This window comes from Anomaloglossus baeobatrachus, chromosome 4 (genome assembly GCF_048569485.1).
Source record: "Anomaloglossus baeobatrachus isolate aAnoBae1 chromosome 4, aAnoBae1.hap1, whole genome shotgun sequence".
Taxonomy (NCBI): Eukaryota; Metazoa; Chordata; class Amphibia; order Anura; family Aromobatidae; genus Anomaloglossus; species Anomaloglossus baeobatrachus.
In genome coordinates this window covers 506,297,460-506,321,830 of record NC_134356.1, presented here as the reverse complement: position 1 = coordinate 506,321,830, position 24,371 = coordinate 506,297,460, and the positions used below count along the sequence as shown (strand labels likewise).

The 24,371-nt window shown below is 44.7% G+C and overlaps 1 protein-coding gene across 1 annotated transcript in view; it reads right to left on the bottom strand.

Annotated features, from left to right (window-relative positions):
- Window positions 1-24,371, bottom strand: part of USP50 (ubiquitin specific peptidase 50) — a 61,843-nt gene that overhangs the window by 3,306 nt on the left and 34,166 nt on the right. Inside the window, exons 4-6 of the mRNA XM_075342765.1 lie at window positions 21,009-21,206; window positions 20,217-20,359; window positions 15,831-15,963 (exon numbers count right to left, since the gene is read on the bottom strand). Coding sequence (XP_075198880.1) covers window positions 15,831-15,963; window positions 20,217-20,359; window positions 21,009-21,206 — 474 coding nt within the window. The remainder of the gene's footprint in view (window positions 1-15,830; window positions 15,964-20,216; window positions 20,360-21,008; window positions 21,207-24,371) is intronic.

The window sequence follows — 24,371 nt, the reverse complement described above, 5'->3', positions numbered from 1 at the left end:
AGGCCTCGCCCACCTCTTGCTTCCTGCTCTTGGCTCCACCGCGCTCCTCTGCACCGGAGGAAGTGACTTCGGTATCTTCAATCAAGGCAGGTACGTGTAGGATCGCGCGGAAAAATCCACAGGAATAATTGACATGCTGCAGATTTTTCTGCAGTGAAATCTGCACTATTTCCACTGCAGAAAAAAAAAAAATGCAGCATGGGCACACCATTTCCAAAATGCCATAGAAATAGCTGTGGACTCGCTGTACTGTGGATTTTTTAGAAATCCGCGGAATTTCCGCAAAAAAGTGCGGTAAACTCTCCGCAGAAAAAAACAAGATAGCCAGCACTAAATGTGCACTACTGCACTAAAAATTCCGAACTGTACTTATTATTAACATTTGAGATTTGTGGCAAGAGTTAGCACATTGACTCCGTCTGCACCATTAGGCTCAGTGTGCTCTGTCGTGCACAATTTTCCACAGTATACGCTTTACGGCGGCAGACACAGTCTACTACGTCCTTGTGTCCACCTCCAGAAAGTGTATACTCGGGAAAATGGTGCATAACAGAGCACGCTGTGACTTCGTCTACACTATTATAGTCAATAGCCACGTCGGCGCATACATCCAAAACTCGTTTTGCAGGGGGGTTCGGATGGAAGTCCTGACAGGATTACTGAATGGACATCGGAACACAATGTGAAAGGAGCCTTAGACACAGACAAGTAAGCTGACCCTCCCACAGATTGAGAAAATAAATTTTGTCTTGGATAATTTCAAAGTCCTATAAATGCATTCAGTCTATGTTCATTAGGGTAAGCATTCTGTTAAAGGGAACCTGTCACCAGTTTTATGGCCTATAAGCTGCGGCCACCACCAGTGGGCTCTTATATACAGCATTCTAACATGCTGTATATAAGAGTGCAGGCCGCTGTGAGAACATAAAAAACACTTTATAATACTCACCTAAACCGGTCGCTGCAGTGCTGGTTGGCCCGGTGGGCGGCGCTGTTCTCCGGGACCGGCGCCTCCTCTCTCGGCCATCTTGCTCCTCAGTCTTTTGAAGCCTGTGTGTATGACGTGTCTACGTCACTCACTCTCGTCGGCACTGCGGTCCTGCACAGGGCAGATCAAAGTATTGTAGTGTGCCTGCGAAGGACCTCAGTGTCGGCAAGTGTGTATGACGTAGATTCAGTATATAAGAGCCCACTGGTGGTGGCCGCAGCTTATAGGCCATAAAACTGGTCACAGGTTCTCTTTAACTATTTGCCCCAGATGTATACATTTATCTATATTGATACATGCCTATTTTTGCAATCATACTAAACTTATGCCAAGAGGGCTGTTCTTTTGTCTAAATCTGGCTAATATTCTATGAGTATATAGATACAGTATATATGCTTTATATTGTAATCAAAGGCAGTTTGATTTTAATTTATAGTGATGGCATTTCTAATCCAGTACATTAAATGGGTAGTCCTGATATGCTCACATCTGCATTGGGAGGTGAGGGGGCTAGTGTTGTCATGTCTACCGCTACCTGTAAATGTAAAGTAGGCATCCCAAATAATCTCCCGCTACATACAGAGTGAGGAAAGCAGGACTACCCCCCCCCCCTTAAAGAAGTTAAAACAATTACTAGTATTAATTAGAGTGCTATGTGTGTGTATATACAGTGGGCTGTGGAGTCTGAATCGGAGCTCATTTTGGTGGAGTCGGAGTTGGTATAAAATGCACAGACTCCGACTCCTAAAATATATAATAAATTGGGGACAGTAGTGCAATGCAGAATGTGCTGAATATTTTACTAAATAATATTTAGCATAATGCTTATATTTACAGTGCCTACAACTAGTATTCGACCCCCTGCAGATTTAGCAGGTTTGATAAGATGCAAATAAGTTAGAGCCTGCAAACTTCAAACAAGAGCAGGATTTATTAACAGATGCATAAATCTTACAAACCAACAAGTTATGTTGCTCAGTTAAATTTTAATACATTTTCAACATAAAAGTGGGGGTCAATTATTATTCAACCCCTAGGTTTAATATTTTGTGGAATAACCCTTGTTTGCAATTACAGCTAATAATCGTCTTTTATAAGACCAGATCAGGCTGGCACAGGTCTCTGGAGTTATCATGGCCCACTCCTCCATGCAGATCTTCTCCAAATTATCTAGGTTCTTTGGGTGTCTCATGTGGACTTTAATCTTGAGCTCCTTCCACAAGTTTTCAATTGGGTTAAGGTCAGGAGACTTACTAGGCCACTGCAACACCTTGATTTTTTTCCCTCTTGAACCAGGCCTTGGTTTTCTTGGCTGTGTGCTTTGGGTCGTTGTCTTGTTGGAAGATGAAATGACGACCCATCTTAAGATCCTTGATGGAGGAGCGGAGGTTCTTGGCCAAAATCTCCAGGTAGGCCGTGCTATCCATCTTCCCATAGATGCGGACCAGATGGCCAGGCCCCTTGGCTGAAAAACAGCCCCACAACATGATGCTGCCACCACCATGCTTGACTGTAGGGATGGTATTCTTGGGGTCGTATGCAGTGCCATCCAGTCTCCAAACGTCACGTGTGTGGTTGGCACCAAAGATCTCGATCTTGGTCTCATCAGACCAGAGAACCTTGAACCAGTCTGTCTCAGAGTCCTCCAAGTGATCATGAGCAAACTGTAGACGAGCCTTGACATGACGCTTTGAAAGTAAAGGTACCTTACGGGCTCGTCTGGAACGGAGACCATTGCGGTGGAGTACGTTACTTATGGTGTTGACTGAAACCAATGTCCCCACTGCCATGAGATCTTCCCGGAGCTTTTTCCTTGTTGTCCTTGGGTTAGCCTTGACTCTTCGGACAAGCCTGGCCTCGGCACGGGTGGAAACTTTCAAAGGCTTTCCAGGCCGTGGAAGGCTAACAGTTCCATAAGCCTTCCACTTCCGGATGATGCTCCCAATAGTGGAGACAGGTAGGCCCAACTCCTTGGAAAGGGTTTTGTACCCCTTGCCAGCCTTGTGACCCTCCACGATCTTGTCTCTGATGGCCTTGGAATGCTCCTTTGTCTTTCCCATGTTGACCATGTATGAGTGCTGTTCACAAGTTTGGGGAGGGTCTTAATTAGTCAAAGGCTGGAAAAAGAGATAATCCAAACATGTGGAGCTCATTGTTCTTTGTGCCTGAAATACTTCTTAATACTTTATGGGAACCAAACAGAATTCTTGTGGTTTGAGGGGTTGAATGATGAATGACCCTCTGAATAAATTTTTCACAATTTAAAAAAAAAAAAAAAAAGAAATAACATTCTTTTTTGCTGCAGTGCATTTCACACTTCCAGGCTGATCTACAGTCCAAATGTCACAATGCCAAGTTAATTCCGAATGTGTAAACCTGCTAAATCTGCAGGGGGTTGAATACTACTTGTAGGCACTGTATATATATCATATATATATATATATATATTATATATAATACAGTTAGGTCCAGAAATATTTGGACAGTGACACAATTTTCGCAAGTTGGGCTCTGCATGCCACCACATTGGATTTGAAATGAAACCTCTACAACAGAATTCAAGTGCAGATTGTAACGTTTAATTTGAAGGTTTGAACAAAAATATCTGATAGAAATTGTAGGAATTGTACACATTTCTTTACAAACACTCCACATTTTAGGAGGTCAAAAGTAATTGGACAAATAAACCAAACCCAAACAAAATATTTTTAATTTCAATATTTTGTTGCGAATCCTTTGGAGGCAATCACTGCCTTAAGTCTGGAACCCATGGACATCACCAAACGCTGGGTTTCCTCCTTCTTAATGCTTTGCCAGGCCTTTACAGCCACAGCCTTCAGGTCTTGCTTGTTTGTGGGTCTTTCCGTCTTAAGTCTGGATTTGAGCAAGTGAAATGCATGCTCAATTGGGTTAAGATCTGGTGATTGACTTGGCCATTGCAGAATGTTCCACTTTTTTGCACTCATGAACTCCTGGGTAGCTTTGGCTGTATGCTTTGGGTCATTGTCCATCTGTACTATGAAGCGCCGTCCGATCAACTTTGCGGCATTTGGCTGAATCTGGGCTGAAAGTATATCCCGGTACACTTCAGAATTCATCCGGCTACTCTTGTCTGCTGTTATGTCATCAATAAACACAAGTGACCCAGTGCCATTGAAAGCCATGCATGCCCATGCCATCACGTTGCCTCCACCATGTTTTACAGAGGATGTGGTGTGACTTGGATCATGTGCCGTTCCCTTTCTTCTCCAAACTTTTTTCTTCCCATCATTCTGGTACAGGTTGATCTTTGTCTCATCTGTCCATAGAATACTTTTCCAGAACTGAGCTGGCTTCATGAGGTGTTTTTCAGCAAATTTAACTCTGGCCTGTCTATTTTTGGAATTGATGAATGGTTTGCATCTAGATGTGAACCCTTTGTATTTACTTTCATGGAGTCTTCTCTTTACTGTTGACTTAGAGACAGATACACCTACTTCACTGAGAGTGTTCTGGACTTCAGTTGATGTTGTGAACGGATTCTTCTTCACCAAAGAAAGTATGCGGCGATCATCCACCACTGTTGTCATCCGTGGACGCCCAGGCCTTTTTGAGTTCCCAAGCTCACCAGTCAATTCCTTTTTTCTCAGAATGTACCCGACTGTTGATTTTGCTACTCCAAGCATGTCTGCTATCTCTCTGATGGATTTTTTCTTTTTTTTCAGCCTCAGGATGTTCTGCTTCACCTCAATTGAGAGTTCCTTAGACCGCATGTTGTCTGGTCACAGCAACAGCTTCCAAATGCAAAACCACACACCTGTAATCAACCCCAGACCTTTTAAGTACTTCATTGATTACAGGTTAACGAGGGAGACGCCTTCAGAGTTAATTGCAGCCCTTAGAGTCCCTTGTCCAATTACTTTTGGTCCCTTGAAAAAGAGGAGGCTATGCATTACAGAGCTATGATTCCTAAACCCTTTCTCCGATTTGGATGTGAAAACTCTCATATTGCAGCTGGGAGTGTGCACTTTCAGCCCATATTATATATATAATTGTATTTCTGAACATGTTTTTGTAAACAGCTAAAATAACAAAACTTGTGTCACTGTCCAAATATTTCTGGACCTAACTGTATATATATATATATATATATATATATATATATATACTAGAAGGTGGCCCGATTCTACGCATCGGGTATTCTAGAATTTACGTATTGTGTAGTTCATGTATGATTTTTGTTATATATATGTGCAGTATGTGCGTATATTTGTGTGTGCAGCGTTGTCTGTGTGTGGGTGTCTGTGTAGGGCAGTTGTTTGTGGTTTCCAGTGTGTGTGTGTGGTGTGTTGTGCAGTGCGCGCGCGTGTGTGTGTGTGTTGGGGGGAGGTGTGCACTCTCCATCGTGCTCCATCCCCTATGCTGCGCACCCCCCATCGTGCTACATCTCCCATCCTGCGCACTCCCAAACGTGCTCCATCCGCCATGCTGCGCACTCCCAAACGTGCTCCATCCGCCATGCTGCGCACTCCCCATCGTGCTCCATTCCCCATGCTGCGCACTCCCCATCGTGCTCCATCCGCCACGCTGCGCACTCCCCATCGTGCTCCATCTTCCATGCTGCGCACTCCTAAACGTGCTCCATCCGCCATGCTGCGCACTCCCAAATGTGCTCCATCCACCATGCTGCGCACTCCCAAACGTGCTCCATCCGCCATACTCCACACTCCCCATCGTGCTCCATGCCCGATGCAGCGCACTCCCCATCGTGCTCTATCCCCTATGCTGCGCACCCCCCATCGTGCTCCATCATCCATGCTGCGCACTCCCAAACGTGCTCCATCCGCCATGCCGCGCACTCCCAAACGTGCTCCATCCGCCATGCTGCGCACTCCCAAACGTGCTCCATCCGCCATGCTGGGCACTCTCCATCGTGCTCCATCCGCCATGCTGGGCACTCTCTATCGTGCTCCATCTCCCATGCTGCGCACCTCCCATCGTGCTCCATCTCCCATGCTGCGCACTCTCAAACGTGCTCCATCCGCCATGCTGCGCACTCCCAAACGTGGTCCATCCGCTATGCTGCGCACTCCCAAACATGCTCCATCCGCCATACTCCGCACTCGCCATCGTGCTGCATCCGCCATGCTGCGCACTCCCAAACGTGCTCCATCCGCCATGCTGCGCACTCCCAAACGTGCTCCATCCGCTATGCTGCGCACTCCCAAACGTACTCCATCCGCCATGCTGCGCACTCCCAAACGTGCTCCATCCGCCATGCTGCGCATTACCAAACGTGCTCCATCCGCCATGCTGCGCCAGCATCAGCCTCTCTACCCGCATCATCAGCCTCTCTGCCCGCAGCATCAGCCTCTCTCCTCCCAGCATCAGCGTCTCTGTCCCTAGCATCAGGCTCTCTCCTTCCAGCCTCCCTCAGCATCAGCCTCCCTTTCCCAGCCTTCCCAAGGATCAGCCTCTGTCCTCCCAGCCTCCTTCCTCCCAGCCTCCGCCTCCCAGCCTCCCTCAGCATCAGCCTTCCTCTCCCAGTCTCCCCCAGCATCAGCTTCCCCAAGCATCAGCCTCTACCAGCATCAGCCTCTGTTCTTCCAGCCTCCTCCAGCATCAGCTTCCCTAAGCATCAGCCTCCCTCGTCCCAGCCTCCCTCAGCATCAGCCTCTCTCCTTCCAGCCTCCCTGAGCATCAGCCTCCTCTCCCCAGCCTTCCCTAGGATCAGCCTCTCTCCTCCCAGCCTCCTTCTTCCCAGCCTTCCCATCCCAGCCTCCTTCAGCATCAGCATTTCCCTCTTCCCCATGATCAGCCTCTCTGCTCCCAGCCTCCTCCAGCACGCCCTGCTCCTCTGCCGACACTCACACACCCGATCGCATGCACTCACACACACACCCGATCGCATCCACTCACACACACACCCGATCGCATCCACTCACACACACCCGATCGCATCCACTCACACACACCCGATCGCATCCACTCACACACACACCCGATCGCATCCACTCACACACACCCGATCGCATCCACTCACACACACCCGATCGCATCCACTCACACACACACCCGATCGCATCCACTCACACACACCCGATCGCATCCACTCACACACACCCGATCGCATCCACTCACACACACCCGATCGCATCCACTCACACACACAGACACTGACGATATCGCACATACGCGCTGATACTCACAACATCCGGGGATATCACATGCTTCTGGCCATGTGATCCTCCGTCAGGTCCTGGAAGATCACAACAGCACATTTTCGCCGCCGAGAAGCAAGCGATATCCCAGGATGTCGTGAGTATGTGGATGCGATGTGAGGTGTGTGTGAGGTGTGTATGAGAGTGAGTGTGAGTGTGATCTGATGTGTGTGTATGTTTGTGTGTGTGCGTGTGGACCTTCCGGCGCAGCAGGACCTTGATGGGCTTGTAACCATGCGAGCATGGTTACCAACGTATCCACACCACTCCCACCACTGCCGTGGGAGCGGGGGCCGGGGGAGGGGGAGGGAGTACAGTACTCACCTCCGTGACAGCGCTTGTAACCATGCGAGTATCCACACCACCCCTTTGGGAGCGGGGGCCGGGGGGGGGGGGGGGTTGGGGGGGGATAGGGAGTACCGTACTCACCTCCGTGACAGCCGTGTCAGTTAGAGAAATGCGCGGGGGGAGGGAGGGGGTGGGGCCAGAGCTAACGTGCATTGCGTGAGGGGGGCGGGGCGTGGCGTGGCTGAATTGCCAATGCCTGCAGGGTGCCGGGGCGAGAGGCCAATCTGTGGGGGGGGCGGAGCCTGGGCGAGCGGCTGGCCAATCCGTGTGGGGGCGCAGCCTGGGCGAGCGGCCAATCCGTGTGGGGGGGCGGGGCCATGGCGAGCCCAGCGGCCAATCAGCTTTGTGTCACCGTAAGGACACAATTTTGGAGCATGACAGACAGACAGACAGATAGACAGACAGACAGACAGACAGACAGACAGAATAAGGCAATTATATATATAGATATATATATATAATATATATAATATATATAATATATATATAATATATATATATATATAATATATATATAATTATATATATCTATATATAATATATATATATATATAATATATATAATATATATATATAATATATATAATATATATATATAATATATATAATATATATATATATAATATATATAATATATATATATAATATATATAATATATATATATAATATATATAATATATATATATAATATATATAATATATATATATAATATATAATATATATATATATATATTAATATATATATATTAATATATATATATCTATATATATAATTGCCTTATTCTGTCTATCTGTCTGTCTGTCATGCTCCGAAATTGTGTCCTTACGGTGACACAAAGCTGATTGGCCGCTGGGCTCGCCATGGCCCCGCCCCCCCACACGGATTGGCCTCTCGCCCCGGCTCTCTGCAGGCCCCGCCCCCCTAACGCAATGCACGCTCGCTCTGGCCCAACTGACACGGAGCCCCGATTCCCAGGTGAGTACACACACACATCAGATCACACTCACTCTCACACTCACTCTCACACACACCTCACACATCACAACATGCTGGGATATCGCTTGCTTCTACACCGGCTCCGTCAGGATCCCGGCAGCGCCACACATAACCTTGCGATGCTGGGATCTTCACGGAGGCCGTGAAAGCTGGTAACCATTATACACATCGGGTAACTAAGGTCCCTTAGTTACCCGATGTGTATCATAGTTACCAGTGTACACGCTCACACTCACTCTCACACACACCTCACACACACATCACATCGCATCCACACATCAAGGTCCTGCAGCGGCGGAAAATACAGACACATAACAGCACACACATACACACACACAAATCAGATCACACTCACTCACACACACATCACATCGCATCCACATACTCACAGCATCCGGAGATATCGCTTGCTTCTCGGCGGCGAGACTGTGCTGTTGTGATCTTCCAGGACCTGCCGGAGGATCACATGGCCAGAAGCATGTGATATCCCCGGATGTTGTGAGTATAAGCGCGTATGTGCGATATCGTCAGTGTCTGTGTGTGTGAGTGGATGCGATCGGGTGTGTGTGAGTGGATGCGATCGGGTGTGTGTGAGTAGATGCGATCGGGTGTGTGTGAGTGGATGCGATCGGGTGTGTGTGAGTGGATGCGATCGGGTGTGTGTGAGTGGATGCGATCGGGTGTGTGTGAGTGGATGCGATCGGGTGTGTGTGAGTGGATGCGATCGGGTGTGTGAGTGTCGGCAGAGGAGCACGGCGTGCTGGAGGAGGCTGGGAGCAGAGAGGCTGATCATGGGGAAGGCTGGGAGGAGAGAGGCTGATGCTGGGGGAGGCTGGGAGGGGGAGGCTGGGACGAGGGAGGCTGATGCTGGTGGAGGCTGATGCTTGGGGAGGCTGATGCTGGGGGAGGCTGGAAGGAGAGAGGCTAATGCTGGTGGAGGCTGATGCTTGGGGAGGCTGATGCTGGGGGAGACTGGGAGGGGAAGGCTGATGCTGAGGGAGGCTGTGAGGAAGGCGGCTGGGAGGAGAGAGGCTGATCCTGGGGAAGGCTGGGAACGGGAGGCTGATGCTGAGGGAGGCTGGAAGGAGAGAGGCTGATGCTGGGGGAGGCTGGAAGGAGAGAGGCTGATGCTGGTGGAGGCTGATGCTTGGGGAGGCTGATGCTGGGGGAGACTGGGAGCGGAAGGCTGATGCTGAGGGAGGCTGGGAGAGGGAGGCTGGGAGGAAGGAGGCTGGGAGGAGAGAGGCTGATCCTGGGGAAGGCTGGGAAGGGGAGGCTGATGCTGGGGGAGGCTGGAAGGAGAGAGGCTGGAAGGAGAGAGGCTGATGCTGGTGGAGGCTGATGCATGGGGAGGCTGATGCTGGGGGAGACTGGGAGCAGAAGGCTGATGCTGAGGGAGGCTGGGAGGAAGGAGGCTGGGAGGAGAGAGGCTGATCCTGGGGAAGGCTGGGAAGGGGAGGCTGATGCTGAGGGAAGCTGGAAGGAGAGAGGCTGATGCTGGGGGAGGCTGGAAGGAGAGAGGCTGAGGCTGGGAGGAGAGAGGCTGATGCTGGGGAAGGCTGATGCTGAGGGAGGCTGGGAGGGGAAAGCTGATGCTGGGGAAGGCTGGGAGGACGGAGGCTGGGAGGATAGAGGCTGATCCTGGGGAAGGCTGGGAGAGGGAGGCTGATGCTGGAGGAGGCTGGAAGGAGAGAGGCTGATGCTGGCGGAGGCTGATGCTGGGGAGGCTGGGAGAGGGAGGCTGATGCTGAGGGAGGCTGGGAGGAGGGAGGCTGGGAGAGGTAGGCTGAGAGAAGAGAGGCTGATGCACACACACACACACACACACACACACACACGCGCGCGCGCACTGCACAACACACCACACACACACACACACACACACACTGGGAACCACAAACAACTGCCCTACACAGACACCCACACACACAGACAACGCTGCACACACACAACACCCAACACACAAACACCGCGGCACACACAAATATACGCACATACCGCACAACACACACATTGCACAAAACATACCTCCCCCCAAAACACACCACACACACACAAACCGCGCAACACACACACAACGCTACAGACACACAGCGCTCCACAAACAACGCAACACACGCAACACACATACAACACCGCTCTCACCCCCCGTCACACCCAGACAACACCCAGAACATGTACAGCGCCTACACAAACACTTGGTAACTAAAGACAACAACATCTCTCTCTATATATATATATATAACAAAAATCATACATGAACTACACAATACGTAAATTCTAGAATACCCGATGCGTAGAATCGGGCCACCTTCTAGTATATATATATATATATATATATAATATATATATATATATATATATATATATATATATATATATATATATATATAATATATATATATCTATATATATATATATAATATATATATATATATCTATATAATATATATATATATATCTATATAATATATATATATATCTATATAATATATATATATAATATATAATATATATATATAATATATATATATATATCTATATATAATATATATATATCTATATATAATATATATATATAATATATATATTATATATTATATATATTATATATATATATGATATATATACAGTGCCTACAAGTAGTATTCAACCCCCTGCAGATTTAGCAGGTTTACACATTCGGAATTAACTTGGCATTGTGACATTTGGACTGTAGATCAGCCTGGAAGTGTGAAATGCACTGCAGCAAAAAAGAATGTTATTTCTTTATTTGTTTTTTTTTTTTTAAATGGTGAAAAGTTTATTCAGAGGGTCATTTATTATTCAACCACTCAAACCACCAGAATTCTGTTTGGTTCCCCTAAAGTATTAAGAAGTATTTCAGGCACAAAGAACAATGAGCTTCACATGTTTGGATTAATAATCTCTTTTTCCAGCCTTTTCTGACTAATTAAGACCCTCCCCAAACTTGTGAACAGCACTCATACTTGGTCAACATGGGAAAGACAAAGGAGCATTCCAAGGCCATCAGAGACAAGATCGTGGAGGGTCACAAGGCTGGCAAGGGGTACAAAACTCTTTCCAAGGAGTTGGGCCTACCTGTCTCCACTGTTGGGAGCATCATCCGGAAGTGGAAGGCTTATGGAACTACTGTTAGCCTTCCACGTCCTGGACAGCCTTTGAAAGTTTCCACCCGTGCCGAGGCCAGGCTTGTCCGAAGAGTCAAGGCTAACCCAAGGACAACAAGGAAGGAGCTCCGGGAAGATCTCATTGCAGTGGGGACATTGGTTTCAGTCAATACCATAAGTAACGTACTCCACCGCAATGGTCTCTGTTCCAGACGAGCCCGTAAGGTACCTTTACTTTCAAAGCGTTATGTCAAGGCTCGTCTACAGTTTGCTCATGATCACTTGGAGGACTCTGAGACAGACTGGTTCAAGGTTCTCTGGTCCGATGAGACCAAGATCGAGATCTTTGGTGCCAACCACACACGTGACGTTTGGAGACTGGATGGCACTGCATACGACCCCAAGAATACCATCCCTACAGTCAAGCATGGTGGTGGCAGCATCATGCTGTGGGGCTGTTTCTCAGACAAGGGGCCTGGCCATCTGGTCCGCATCCATGGGAAGATGGATAGCACGGCCTACCTGGAGATTTTGGCCAAGAACCTCCGCTCCTCCATCAAGGATCTTAAGATGGGTCGTCATTTCATCTTCCAACAAGACAATGACCCAAAGCACACAGCCAAGAAAACCAAGGCCTGGTTCAAGAGGGAAAAAATCAAGGTGTTGCAGTGGCCTAGTCAGTCTCCTGACCTTAACCCAATTGAAAACTTGTGGAAGGAGCTCAAGATTAAAGTCCACATGAGACACCCAAAGAACCTAGATAACTTGGAGAAGATCTGCATGGAGGAGTGGGCCAAGATAACTCCAGAGACCTGTGCCGGCCTGATCAGGTCTTATAAAGGATGATTGTTAGCTGTAATTGCAAACGAGGGTTATTCCACAAAATATTAAACCTAGGGGTTGAATAATAATTGACCCAGACTTTTATGTTTAAAATTTATTAAAATTTAACTGAGCAACATAACTTGTTGGTTTGTAAGATTTATGCATCTGTTAATAAATCCTGCTCTTGTTTGAAGTTTGCAGGCTCTAACTTATTTGCATGTTATCAAACCTGCTAAATCTGCAGGGGGTTGAATACTACTTGTAGGCACTGTATATATATATTATATATATATGTATATATATATATATTATATATATATAATATAAATATTACATACACTGTACTACCCGGCTTCGCCCGGGTTAATAACTGTTGTTAACAAAATAGAATGTATTAACAAAAATTTATTCTACACACAATATCCGCTGCCCGGGATAGTAACTGTCTCTGTTTCTCTCCCATTCTCTATCTGTCTCTCCCTCTGTATGTATCTCTCTATCTCTCTCTCTCTCTTTGTCTGTCTCTTTCCCTGTCTGTCTCTTTCTCCGTCTGTCTCAATCTCTTTCCCTGTCTGTCTATCTATCTCTGTCACTTTTGCTGTCTGTTTCTTTCCCTGTCTGTCTCTGTCCCTCTCTTTCCTTGTCTGTCTCTTTCCCTCTGTCTCTTTTCCTTTATCTGTCTCTTACCCTGTCTCTCTTTCCCTGTCTGTTTCCCTGTGTCTGTGTCTTTGTCTGTGTCTGTCTCTTTACCTGTCTGTGTCTGTCTCTTAACCTGTCTCTCTCTTTCCCTCTCTTTCCCCGTCGGTCTCTTTCCCTGTCAGTCTGTCTCTTTGTGTCTGTCTCTTACCCTGTCTATGTCTGTTTCTTACCCTGTCTGTCTCTTTCCCTGGCTGCATTGTGACACGCCAACATTCCATATAAGGGCGTGGCTGCGCATTCTTCTGAAGTTCTGGCTGCACTGTGGCTCCCAGCTCCATTCGCTTTAATGGAGGCAGGTTTTTTGGCAAATAACTGTAAAGCGCGGGGTTAAAAGTTCCCCTCAAAACATTGCCTATGACGCTCTCGGGGTCCAGACGTGTGAGTGTGCAAAATTTTGTGGCTGTAGCTGCGGCGGTGCAGATGCCAATCCCAGACAAACATACATACATACATACACACACACACACACATTCAGCTTTATATATTAGATATCTAATATATAAAGCTGTGTGTGTGTGTGTGTGTGTATATATATATATATATATGTCCAGGATTGGCATCTGCACCGTCGCAGCTACAGCCAAAAAATTTTTATGTTTTGAGGGGAGATTTTAACCCCGGCAGTTTCCGAAGTTAAACTTGAACTATCTGTCCATGCCACTGCCGGTGCCATCCCTAAAATGGCTACTAACGTGCGGAGGCCCTGCGCTAACATATCTGCACCTGTCCCTACCTCCCTGATGGCACCCCAGCACCACTAATTAAAGGGGGAGGTAGTATGGAGTTAAGGGAAAAATAAAAGGTGTTCTCACCTGCCTGCCTGGGTGCTGTGAACCAGTAGCCGATGATCCTGATGTTGTCTTCGGTCTTCAGATATGTTTCCAGCAGAGGCCCCACAGCCTTGAGGGGGGGGGGAGGCTTGATGAGAGTGTATCCATACTGGCGTTGGGGAGAGGGCCACTCTTTACTACACATTGCCATATCGCTGTCCGAAGGGGAAGAGTCCAGCACCTGCTGGCCGGGAGGCATCACTTGCAGGGGGAGGCCCAGCGCCTTTTGGCCGGAAGTTGTCATCAGCAAGGGGCGGGCCTGTGCCTGCCAGCCGAAAGCCATCATCTGCTGGGGGCAGGCTTGCATCTGCTGGTTGGAAGCTGAGACTGCTGTGCACCTTGCACCTGTAGGGAGGCATGCCCTGCTTCCTTCCATAGCGGTAGGGCCAGCCGAGTGCTTCCCGCTCTGTAGCTGCTGCTGAGAGACCCCAGCTCCCTCTCCTCCACACCGAGTAGATCCCTCCGACTCCCGGGGACCCACCGCTGCCACTCCTGGCTCTTCCTGCGCTATCATGGATGAGAGGGAGATCGACACCTCCCTCAGCTTCAGGTCCCACTGTGATGTCAGATTCCTTCCAGGATGAGAGCGGTGCAAGGTGGTGGGCCTGGTGGTGCCCTGACCTGGGGGGTCCCCTGAGGGGCTCCTTAGATGGTGCCAGACCCAGGGGTAACTTCTGGGTTTACGCGCGCCGGAGGCCTAGTCCTCCGCGACTAGCGTGGTTCAAGGGATTGCTGTACTGGAACACCCCCAGCCCCCTGCAGCAAGCTGGGCAGCGATGCCTGGAGCCAGTCAGATCCCATAACGCCGGAAGCGTCCCTAAGTTGCTGCAGCACTGCATCCACAGACTCCATCTTCTCGGGGCAGGTAAGCTGGCACTCAGGAACAACCTGTTGACAGTAGATTGCTCCGCTCTCCGTCCCTAAAATGGATGCCCTCACTAATGGACCAACCCTCTTAAACCCCCTAATAGGCCCACCTTTTCCTTGAATACACCCTCAATGCTACTTCAAATCCCCTTTTCCGCACCCTCTAAGTATCTTTTAACCCCTGCCTAACCCCAGTCACTTGCTCCCAGTTTAATTCCTATCCTAATCGAGTCATGTTGACCTCCCTTTCAAGGCAGGGCCCAGTACGGCCTCTCTTGATTGTTGCAGTGTATGTGATAATGGTGACATGCACAAACTCTAACATCCCCAGGGCAGTGTTTGACAGTAAGGTCCAGAAATATTTGGACAGTGACACAAGTTTTGGCATTTTAGCTGTTTACCATAATATCGTCAAGATACAGTTCTAAAATCAATATGAGCTTAAGGTGGAGACTCTGCTATAGGCCGCGTTCACACAGTCAGTATTTGGAAAAAGTTTACATCAGTATTTATAAGCCAAAACCAGGATTGAGTGAAAAATGTGCAAGTGGAGCATGCGTTTCTTTCTATTATGCTTTTCCTTTGATTGTCCCACTAATGATTTTGACTTACAAATACTGATGTGAAATACTGACCAAATACTGAACGTGTGAACGTAACCTTAGTTTGATGGTCTTCACATTCTAATTGGAGTAAGGCTTTAGGAATTCCAGTCACGGCTTCTGACCCTTATTCTGGCTGTTGTGTGGGGAAGGTAGGATATCTCCAAACCAGAACTTTGGATAATCAATACTTTTGACATGCTACTATGACATGTCCCATTTTGAGTGCCGAGAGCCCCCCTTGATTGTCCATGCTACTATGACATGTCAGAAGTTTGTTGTTTGTTTTTTTTCTTCAGCTATAGTGATCTTTTAATTCACCAAATATACTATATACTTACCACTACAGCATATAACTTATACATCTGGGGTTTTGCATTAGATGATGAGAGAAATGGAGAAAGATCCAAATTGTTCAGAGGAAACTCTACACTTGTCTTCAGCTTTCTCTTCCTATGACTTTTATATTCAAACCTGGGAGGGAGATCGGTAATATTATATGAAAGTAAAGACTTTATGTATTATATATTGTAAGTATACAAATACATCTAGCCATGCAATCTGCCTATACAATCAATCTAAAGAGATCACTGAATTTGAGCTTAATCCTGTAACAGGATAGCATCTTTGTAACAAGGCAGCCAGTAGAATATTTATGGGGAAAAAATTACAATATCTGACTGAAAAGTGGAAGTGTTTAGGAACCACAGCCCCTCAGGTAGGAAGCAGCATACCACATAATATTACATAGTGGAGTCGTCCAATGCTGAGAAACATAGTGGACAAATCATCAAAGCGTTTACGACAGGTTTTTTAATTTGAAAAGTCACAGTGTTTTGACACATAATTGACATGATTTACACAGAATGTTTGTGACTTTTGCTGTTTTTCATCCCAGATTCATTCATAACCGTCCAAATTGGCAGAACTGGGAAGGATGCGGGAAGGGGCATGGCTATTATTTATTATTTAGCAGCCTTCAGCTCAATCTCAAAGCATGGCGACTTGATGGATGAATGCTTTGTAGGAAGATAAAATCGATCTTGTGCAAGACTAGATAAGTCCACCAGGGTCTTCTACGCTGTTAACGTGATAGTTTCAAGCCATCTGGTTGCTGGTTTTCTTCTTCTCCTTGTTCCTTCTATACTTCCAACCATGATGTCTCTCTCCAGTGATTGTTGTCTACATATGATGTGTAAGCAAGTAGTAGCTTGGTGATCCTTGCTTATAGTGACCTGTCTGGCTTGATTTGTTCCAAAATTGATTTGTTTGGTCTTCTTGCCATCCATGGTATTGATAATATTCTGCTCATGGTTGTGCCCATCAAATTCATTCAAGCTGATAGTTTCTTAACCCCTTCAGCCCTGGGGCACTTTCCGTTTTTGCGTTCTTGTTTTTTGCTCCCCTTCTTCCGAGAGCCGTAACTTTTTTATTTTTCCGTCAATCTTGCCATATGAGGGCTTGTTTTTTGTGGGACAAGTTGTACTTTTAAATGAAACCATAAGTTTTACCATATGGTGTACTGGAAAACAGCAAAAAAAATCCAAATGCGGAAAAATTGCAAAACAAGTGTGATGGCACAATAGTTTTTGGGATGTTTTATTCACGGTGTTCACTATATGGTAAAATTGATGTGTGGGCATGATGCCTGAGGTCGGTGCGAGTTTGTAGACACCAAACATGTATAGGTTTACTTGTATCTAAGGGGTTAAAAAAAATTCACAAGTTTGTCCAATAAAAGTGGCACACATTTTGCGCCATTTTCCGAAACACGTAGCGTTCTTATTTTTTGGGAGCTATGGCTCAGTGACTGCTTATTTTTTGCGTCTCGAGCTGACATTTCTAATGGTACCATTTTTGCGCAGATGCTACGTTTTGATCGCCTGTTATTGCATTTTGCGTAAAACTTGCGGCGACCAAAAAACATAATTTTGGCGTTTGGAATTTTTTTGCCACTACGCCGTTTACCAATCAGATTAATTGATTTTATATTTTGATAGATCGGGCATTTCTGAACGCGGCGATACCAAATATGTGTATATTTATTTATTTTTTAACCCTTTAATTTTCAATGGGGGGAAAGGGGGGTGATTTGAACTTTTAGGGTTTTTTGGTTTTTTTTTTAAAAAACTTTTTTTTTTACTTTTTTTTTTAAATTTTATTAGTCCCCCTAGGGGGCTATAGCGATCAGCAATCCGATCGCTATTACTATCTGCTGATCACAGCTATACAGCTGTAAACAGCAGATACAGTCACTTTCTTTTTCCCTCTGTTCCATGCCGAGGGAAAACGAAAGTGAAACATCATAGCTGCAGGCATTATCACATGACCCTGTGCTACAATGGCAACCACCGATAGTCACGTGATCACGCACGTGACTTCCAGTGGGGGCGGCGGTAAGTAAAAAACATGGCCGCGCGCATTTAGATCTTGCTGCCAGACTTTGGCAGCAAGATTTAAGGGATTAATGGCCGCGGGTGGAAGCGATTTCACCCGCGGCTAGCAGGCACACATGTCAGCTGTTGAAAACAGCTGATATGTGTGCCAACCGCCGCCGCCTGCCCGCGGCAGGGGGCGGAGCTTAAAGGGACACACTCCATGACGGATATATCCGTCCATGGTAGTGAAGGGGTTAAAGGGATTCTGTTAGCAGGTTACTATGTAATCTGACAGCACTATGGTGTAGAGGCAGAGACCACTATTCCAGCCATGTATCTCTTTTCTGGGGGACAGCAGTTATGATAGTCACAGTTTTCTCTACTGCAGATAAAGCAGAGCTCAGATGTTGATCACTCTATAACCTGGCCCTCACCACAGCTTTCTGTGTACATTCTTTAGTGATACAGAGCTGCTAATCAGTCCTGGGGGTGGGGTTATACATCCCTGCTTGTGCCAAGTTTTCCTCTAGTGATAATCTACTCCCAATAAAATGCTAATTCTATTGAAGTAGCAATGCACTGCCCAATAAGTGACACATCACTGCAATCAAGGCATCTGTCTCTTTATTACGGTGCTTTCAGATTACATAGCAAAAACCTGGTGAAAGATTATCATTAAGCCACAAATGCTATTCCTGTCAATGAGTGGAGTAGCATTTCTGGCGAGGTGCATGGGGGGCATAGAGAGCAGCTGCATACAATTGAAGGGTAATCTTAATTGTTCGGAATATCAAGACACTCTTGACAAATACATGCTTCCAACTGTGTGGGAACAGATTGGGGAAGGCCCTACTCTGTTTTAGTATGACTGTACCCATGTGAACAAAACAAGGTCAATAAAGGCATGGTTGGGTGAGGTTCTTGTGGAACAATTGGACTGCCCACACAGAACCTTGACCTCGGCTCATTCCCAGAAGAGTGGAAACTGTTACAGCTTTAAAGGGCGACAACCTCCATATTACTGCCTATGGATTTAGAATGAGATGTCATAAAAGCTTTTTAGTTATAATGTGTTCAAATATAAGTTTATTTAACCAAATGTGGTATCTCCTTTGCATAGTTACATAGGTAGAAAAAAGACCAGGGTCCATCAAGTTCAACCTTCCTCCACCAGTTACCGTATATAATTTGATCACTTAATTTCTATAACCCACAATGTTGTGTGTACTGAGGAAATCATCAAGCCTTTTTTAAAAGTTGTTATATTTGTCAGCCATTACTACCTCTTGTACTAGGGCATTCCACAGTCTGGCTGCTCTAACTGTAAAGAACCCTTTCCTATTTAGCTGCCGGAATCGCCTTTCTTCCACTCTCAGTGAATGCCCCTGGTCCTTAATATTGTCTTTGGAAGGAATAAGTCATGTGCCAGTCCTTTATATTGACCACACATGTATTTATACATCTAAATGAGATCTCCCCTGAGACGACTTTTTTCTAAGCTAAACAATTTCAACTTTTTCAACCTCATCATATGGGAGGCCTTCCATTCCTTGCAATAATATAGTTGCCCTCCTTAGGTCTGACTCTAAAGGCCCTGTCACACACAGAGATAAATCTGCGGCAGATCTGTGGTTGCAGTGAAATTGTGGACAATCAGTGCCAGGTTTGTGGCTGTGTACAAATGGAACAATATGTCCATGATTTCACTGCAACTACAGATCTGCCAAAGATTTATCTCTGCGTGTGACGGGGCCTTAACTTCTGAATATCTTTTACAAAATGTGGAGCCCAAAACTAGACCCATATTCTAGATGTGGCCTTTCAAGTGATTTATAGAGGGGGAACAATACGTTGGGATCACGGGATCTAATCTATCTTTTTTTACACCCTAAAATGTTGTTTGCTTTTGAGGCAATGTTTTTTTCCTAGCTTGTAGAAAAATTCTCTAAAAGGCTTCCTTTACACAAAAAATGTGTGATGGAAGTTATGACCCAATAGAATTGCACTGGTGCCTTATTATGTATAGGAAACTGAAAAACAGATCCAGAATCCAGACATGTGCAGAAGGCCTCATCATCTGAAAGTCGCTCCATGTAATGCAGGTTTAGATTATATTAAATGTAGGGAATTGCTTCTGAGATATTAAGCATCTTACTGACGTATTGAATTTACTGGAAGTAATTTGCTTCTACATCAGACCAGACTGTAGTAAATGCTAATCACACACATTGGTTTAGTGACATTTCTTGCATGACATTTACATTAGTTTGGACTTCTAAGTTATGCATTCTTAAGAAATATTAATACTTCAAATGTGTCATTTATTATCAGAATGGACTGCCATCATACCTTTTAAAATGGAGCATTAGAATCCTGGGAAGTTTCCATATCTGGGCTTTGACTGTAGCATTTTGTTTCATTTTACAAAAGACACAGAAGATTTTATCTGTTCCCGTCAGCGATACTTGTTGAAAGAAACATTCAAGGCATTCCTATAATGTACAAAAAATTATAGAGATAAGGGGATAAAAAAAGTGTTTTAAAAAAATTAAATAAAAACTATGGATAACCTGATTATTACTGAAGTCTGACTGCTGAGATCCTCAGCGATTCAGAGAACGGGGATTTTGGATCCTAGATATTAAAGGGAACTTGTCACCAGATTTGGCGACTATAAGCTGCGGCCACCACCAGTAAGCCGTTATATACTACATTCCAGAATACTGTATATAAGAGCCCAGGCTGCGTTGTGTAACGTAAAAAACTATTTTATTATAGACACCTAGGGGGCAGTCTGGTTCGATGGGTGTCGCTGCTCTCCAGTCCGGCGCCTCCTCTCTTTTGCGATCGCGGTCCTCCTTCTTCGCAGGCCCATGTGCATGACGTGTCCTATGTCATTCACACAGGCTGCAATTGCGGTCCTGCGCAGGCACACTTTCATGAGGGCAGATCAAAGTACTGTAATGTGTAGGTACGAGGTAAGGTCAAAGACCGCATGCGCACTACACAATGCACCAATCTATTTACATGTATGATATATCTGTGTAATCTATGAGAAGAATTGAAGCTGGAATATATGTATTTAATATTTCTGTCTTTGTAAACATGAGTGACTACTTCCTGCATGTTAATACATCTTACCTGTACAGAGGTTTCGTCCTCAGAGGCCAAAGAAAGTGACAGTACAGTAAAATTGTCGTCCTTGTGTTTTGTGTTTCCACATACCAAGCAAGTTGTGTTTTGTCTGATAACGCCCTGTAGTAAGCGGGTAATAATAGATTCTGATGCATTGCTTCCCATACTGCTGCTTCCAGCATTGTCTGCGGCTTTCTTTTTGTTCTGTAATGAAGCAATTATTTGACTTGGTTAAACGTGAAGGCAATTTCACAAAAGTCTTGTTGGTCCTTTGGACCCAGATAAAATCTTAAAATATCTAGGTACATTACACTGTGTTGGGGCCTGATAGCAAAACGTGAAAGGAACCCCAATTATTCTTAACCAGTTTTCAGTTTGCTACATTGAGACGTAATTTCCAACTTTCTATACTTGGGACCCACCATAGTCTGCATTATCTACTGATACCTCCATTATGATTTTTTTTTTTTAATATAAACTTTTATTGATTTCAAATTAACATGTACAAACAATTTGAGAAATACACTTCTTGTCATGTCAACAATCACAATTCTTCAATGGTTGTGTACCAGTTAAACGCTCCTTAGAAACCTAACACCAGTTAAAGATAATGGAAGAGAAGCATAATCAAAAGAAGAAGGGTGAGAAAAGGAGAAGGGAGGAAAGAGAAAGAAGAACATACCAAATTATTGGATCAGATCACACATTATGATTCAGAGATTTATCCCTTTCACCATACTAGAACATGACACAATACAGGGTTATTCCGGTCCACCCGAGGCTCGACTCGGCTATCGCTATTCACACCATTAAACCCTCCTACACATATTCTCGCTATAACGCATAACTGGATAACTGAAACCATTTGTCCCATCGGGATCTGAATTTTTCTAGAGTTCCTATTTGGCTGGCTATCATATGTTCCATGACACAATTATTATGAATCCTGTTCGTTATCTCCTGAATGGAGAGTATCTTGGACGATTTCCAGTTGGTATCGATCAACCAATCTGGCTACTGCAAGAACATGGGATGCAATTAAGTCATCTTCCACATTGTAGCACAAGGCATACTTTCATTAAAACTTAAATTAAATAAATAAAGAGACAAAGACAATGTGTGGATGAAAAGTGGCCGTGATGGTTCAATAAGAGTTACTAATAAACAATTAACCATCAAAGATAAACCCCATATACAAATTATTTAAACCAAACATATATCATAACTCCATAATAAAAACCAGAAAGAATTCAACCAAATACACCCAGAAGAACTGGGTGATTTTTCCACCAGAACACGACTAAACAGACGTGCCCCCCCCCCCCCCCCACCACACAGCCACCTCTCAACCACAGACTGTAAGCCCAAATTAAAAATATCCAAGCCTATTTCAGACAGGTGTACCCAATCCTGTTTGAATAAACAAGGAGTAAAACCCTCCAAGTCCACATGACAGTATGTGAAACCACCTAAAACTCCAAAAAAAATTTCCAGTTCTTTATTAATTCTCTTCCTTATATTATTCATAAAACAACACCCAAATTAAGCGTGGCACCATTTCCAAATAAACTAAGACTGTGTCCAGAAAAGGGCTTTTAATAAGCATTAAGTCCCTGCGCATTTGAAATAATATCTGCAATGTATTAATTTTTCTTACGTCATTACCGCCAAGGTGGATGATGATTAGGTCAGGAAAAGGAGCAATAGAAATCAAATCATTTAATACATTAATCAGACTGAGCCATCGAAGACCCCTATACCCAAACCAAAAAAATTGAAGTAATTCTTGCTGAAAAGATAATTTTTTGTATAATTCCTGCACCCAGCTCGCTTCTGTGCCCAATAAATAAAAGAATGTCCTACTATCCATACCGTCAAAGGACCTGAAAAAATGGGGAATGATTAGAACAATACATTAGGGCGAATATAAGACTTAAACCTCTTTGACTTCCAACATCCAATATATTTTATTCTGTCATCACCTAACCCGAGCATGGCAGCCTCCGTGGCAGCACAATTCTAAAAGAATGGGAGGACATTTTTTTTTAACTAATATTCAATTTGACTAAACATTTTTTTAAAACACTATTGAATTGAAATATGGTGGCAGGTTCCCCATTAGCATGTACCAAAAGAGAACCAGGCACATTAGGACGCAGCTGTAACCAAGTTTTTACATTAATAAATGGACACAAACAAGAATCAACAATTTTTTTTAATGTAATCAAAAACCCTTTACCAAGTTGATCAGTCTTGGATCTACGTAAAGTAATCAGTAACTGATGCTCTGATAATATCACATCACCCACTGATAAACCTGACAACTGTCGCTTACTAACACTCATTAACTCGCTAATTCTCAGGGCAGCAAAAAACATAAGAATGAAAGCCGTTCGAAACAAACAAGTTTGAAACTGGTCAAAACATATCAACGGTAAAGTGTCGCAAAGTTTACCCAATAATTTATAAGAAATTAGACACCTCTTGTCAGGATGAGACCCAGACCTTTTTAAACCCTATAACACTTGTTTGACAGGGAAAAAACTATTCAACGGGGGATTACCATGAATTTTCATAAAAAATGATACACCAGCAATAACTTTTGCTAATGAACCATAACTGATCTCTTCTTTCCATAACTCATGCACAAATAGTAAGACTGAGTCCATTTTTGTCTCAAGAAAATTAAAATTCCTATGCAGACAAAAATCACGCCATTTCTTCCATGCGACTGCGTACCCGGTCCATGATCTATCAGCCAATGCATTTTTAATGACACCCGCAACTAATCCCATAGAATGTCCCAAAGATGAGGAGGGCAAGAGGTGTTGTCTGGATCGGCATCGGGTAACAGTTGCCGAAACTTCACCCACTGCTGGTGAGAAAGAGAATTAGCCAAACTATTATTTCTACTTGTAATGTATGAAGCTTTTATCCAAATATTAAATTTGAGACACATTAAGACAAGATGCCTTAACATTTTTGCTGTCCAGAAACATTTGCAGGATAAAGTGTTGATACTAAAAACTACCCCCTGATTATCGGAATAAAAAACTATTCTTTTATTTGTCAAGAAATGGCCCCAAATTACAACTGCTACCAAAATAGGAAACAGCTCAAGCACTGTAATACTCTTAGTGACATTTTTACATAACCATGACTAAGGCGAACTACTGGCCGACCAATGACCATTAAAAATTACCCCATAGCCAACAAGACTGGTTCCACCTGAATGCAAAGATAAAGATTCAGAGGACCTAAAATCATCCTGCCAACAAGAAATACCATTAAAATCTCGTAAAAATTCCATCCAAATGGACAAATCCTCCTCTAGTTAACCTAATATGAGCCTGGGAAGACTTAACACCT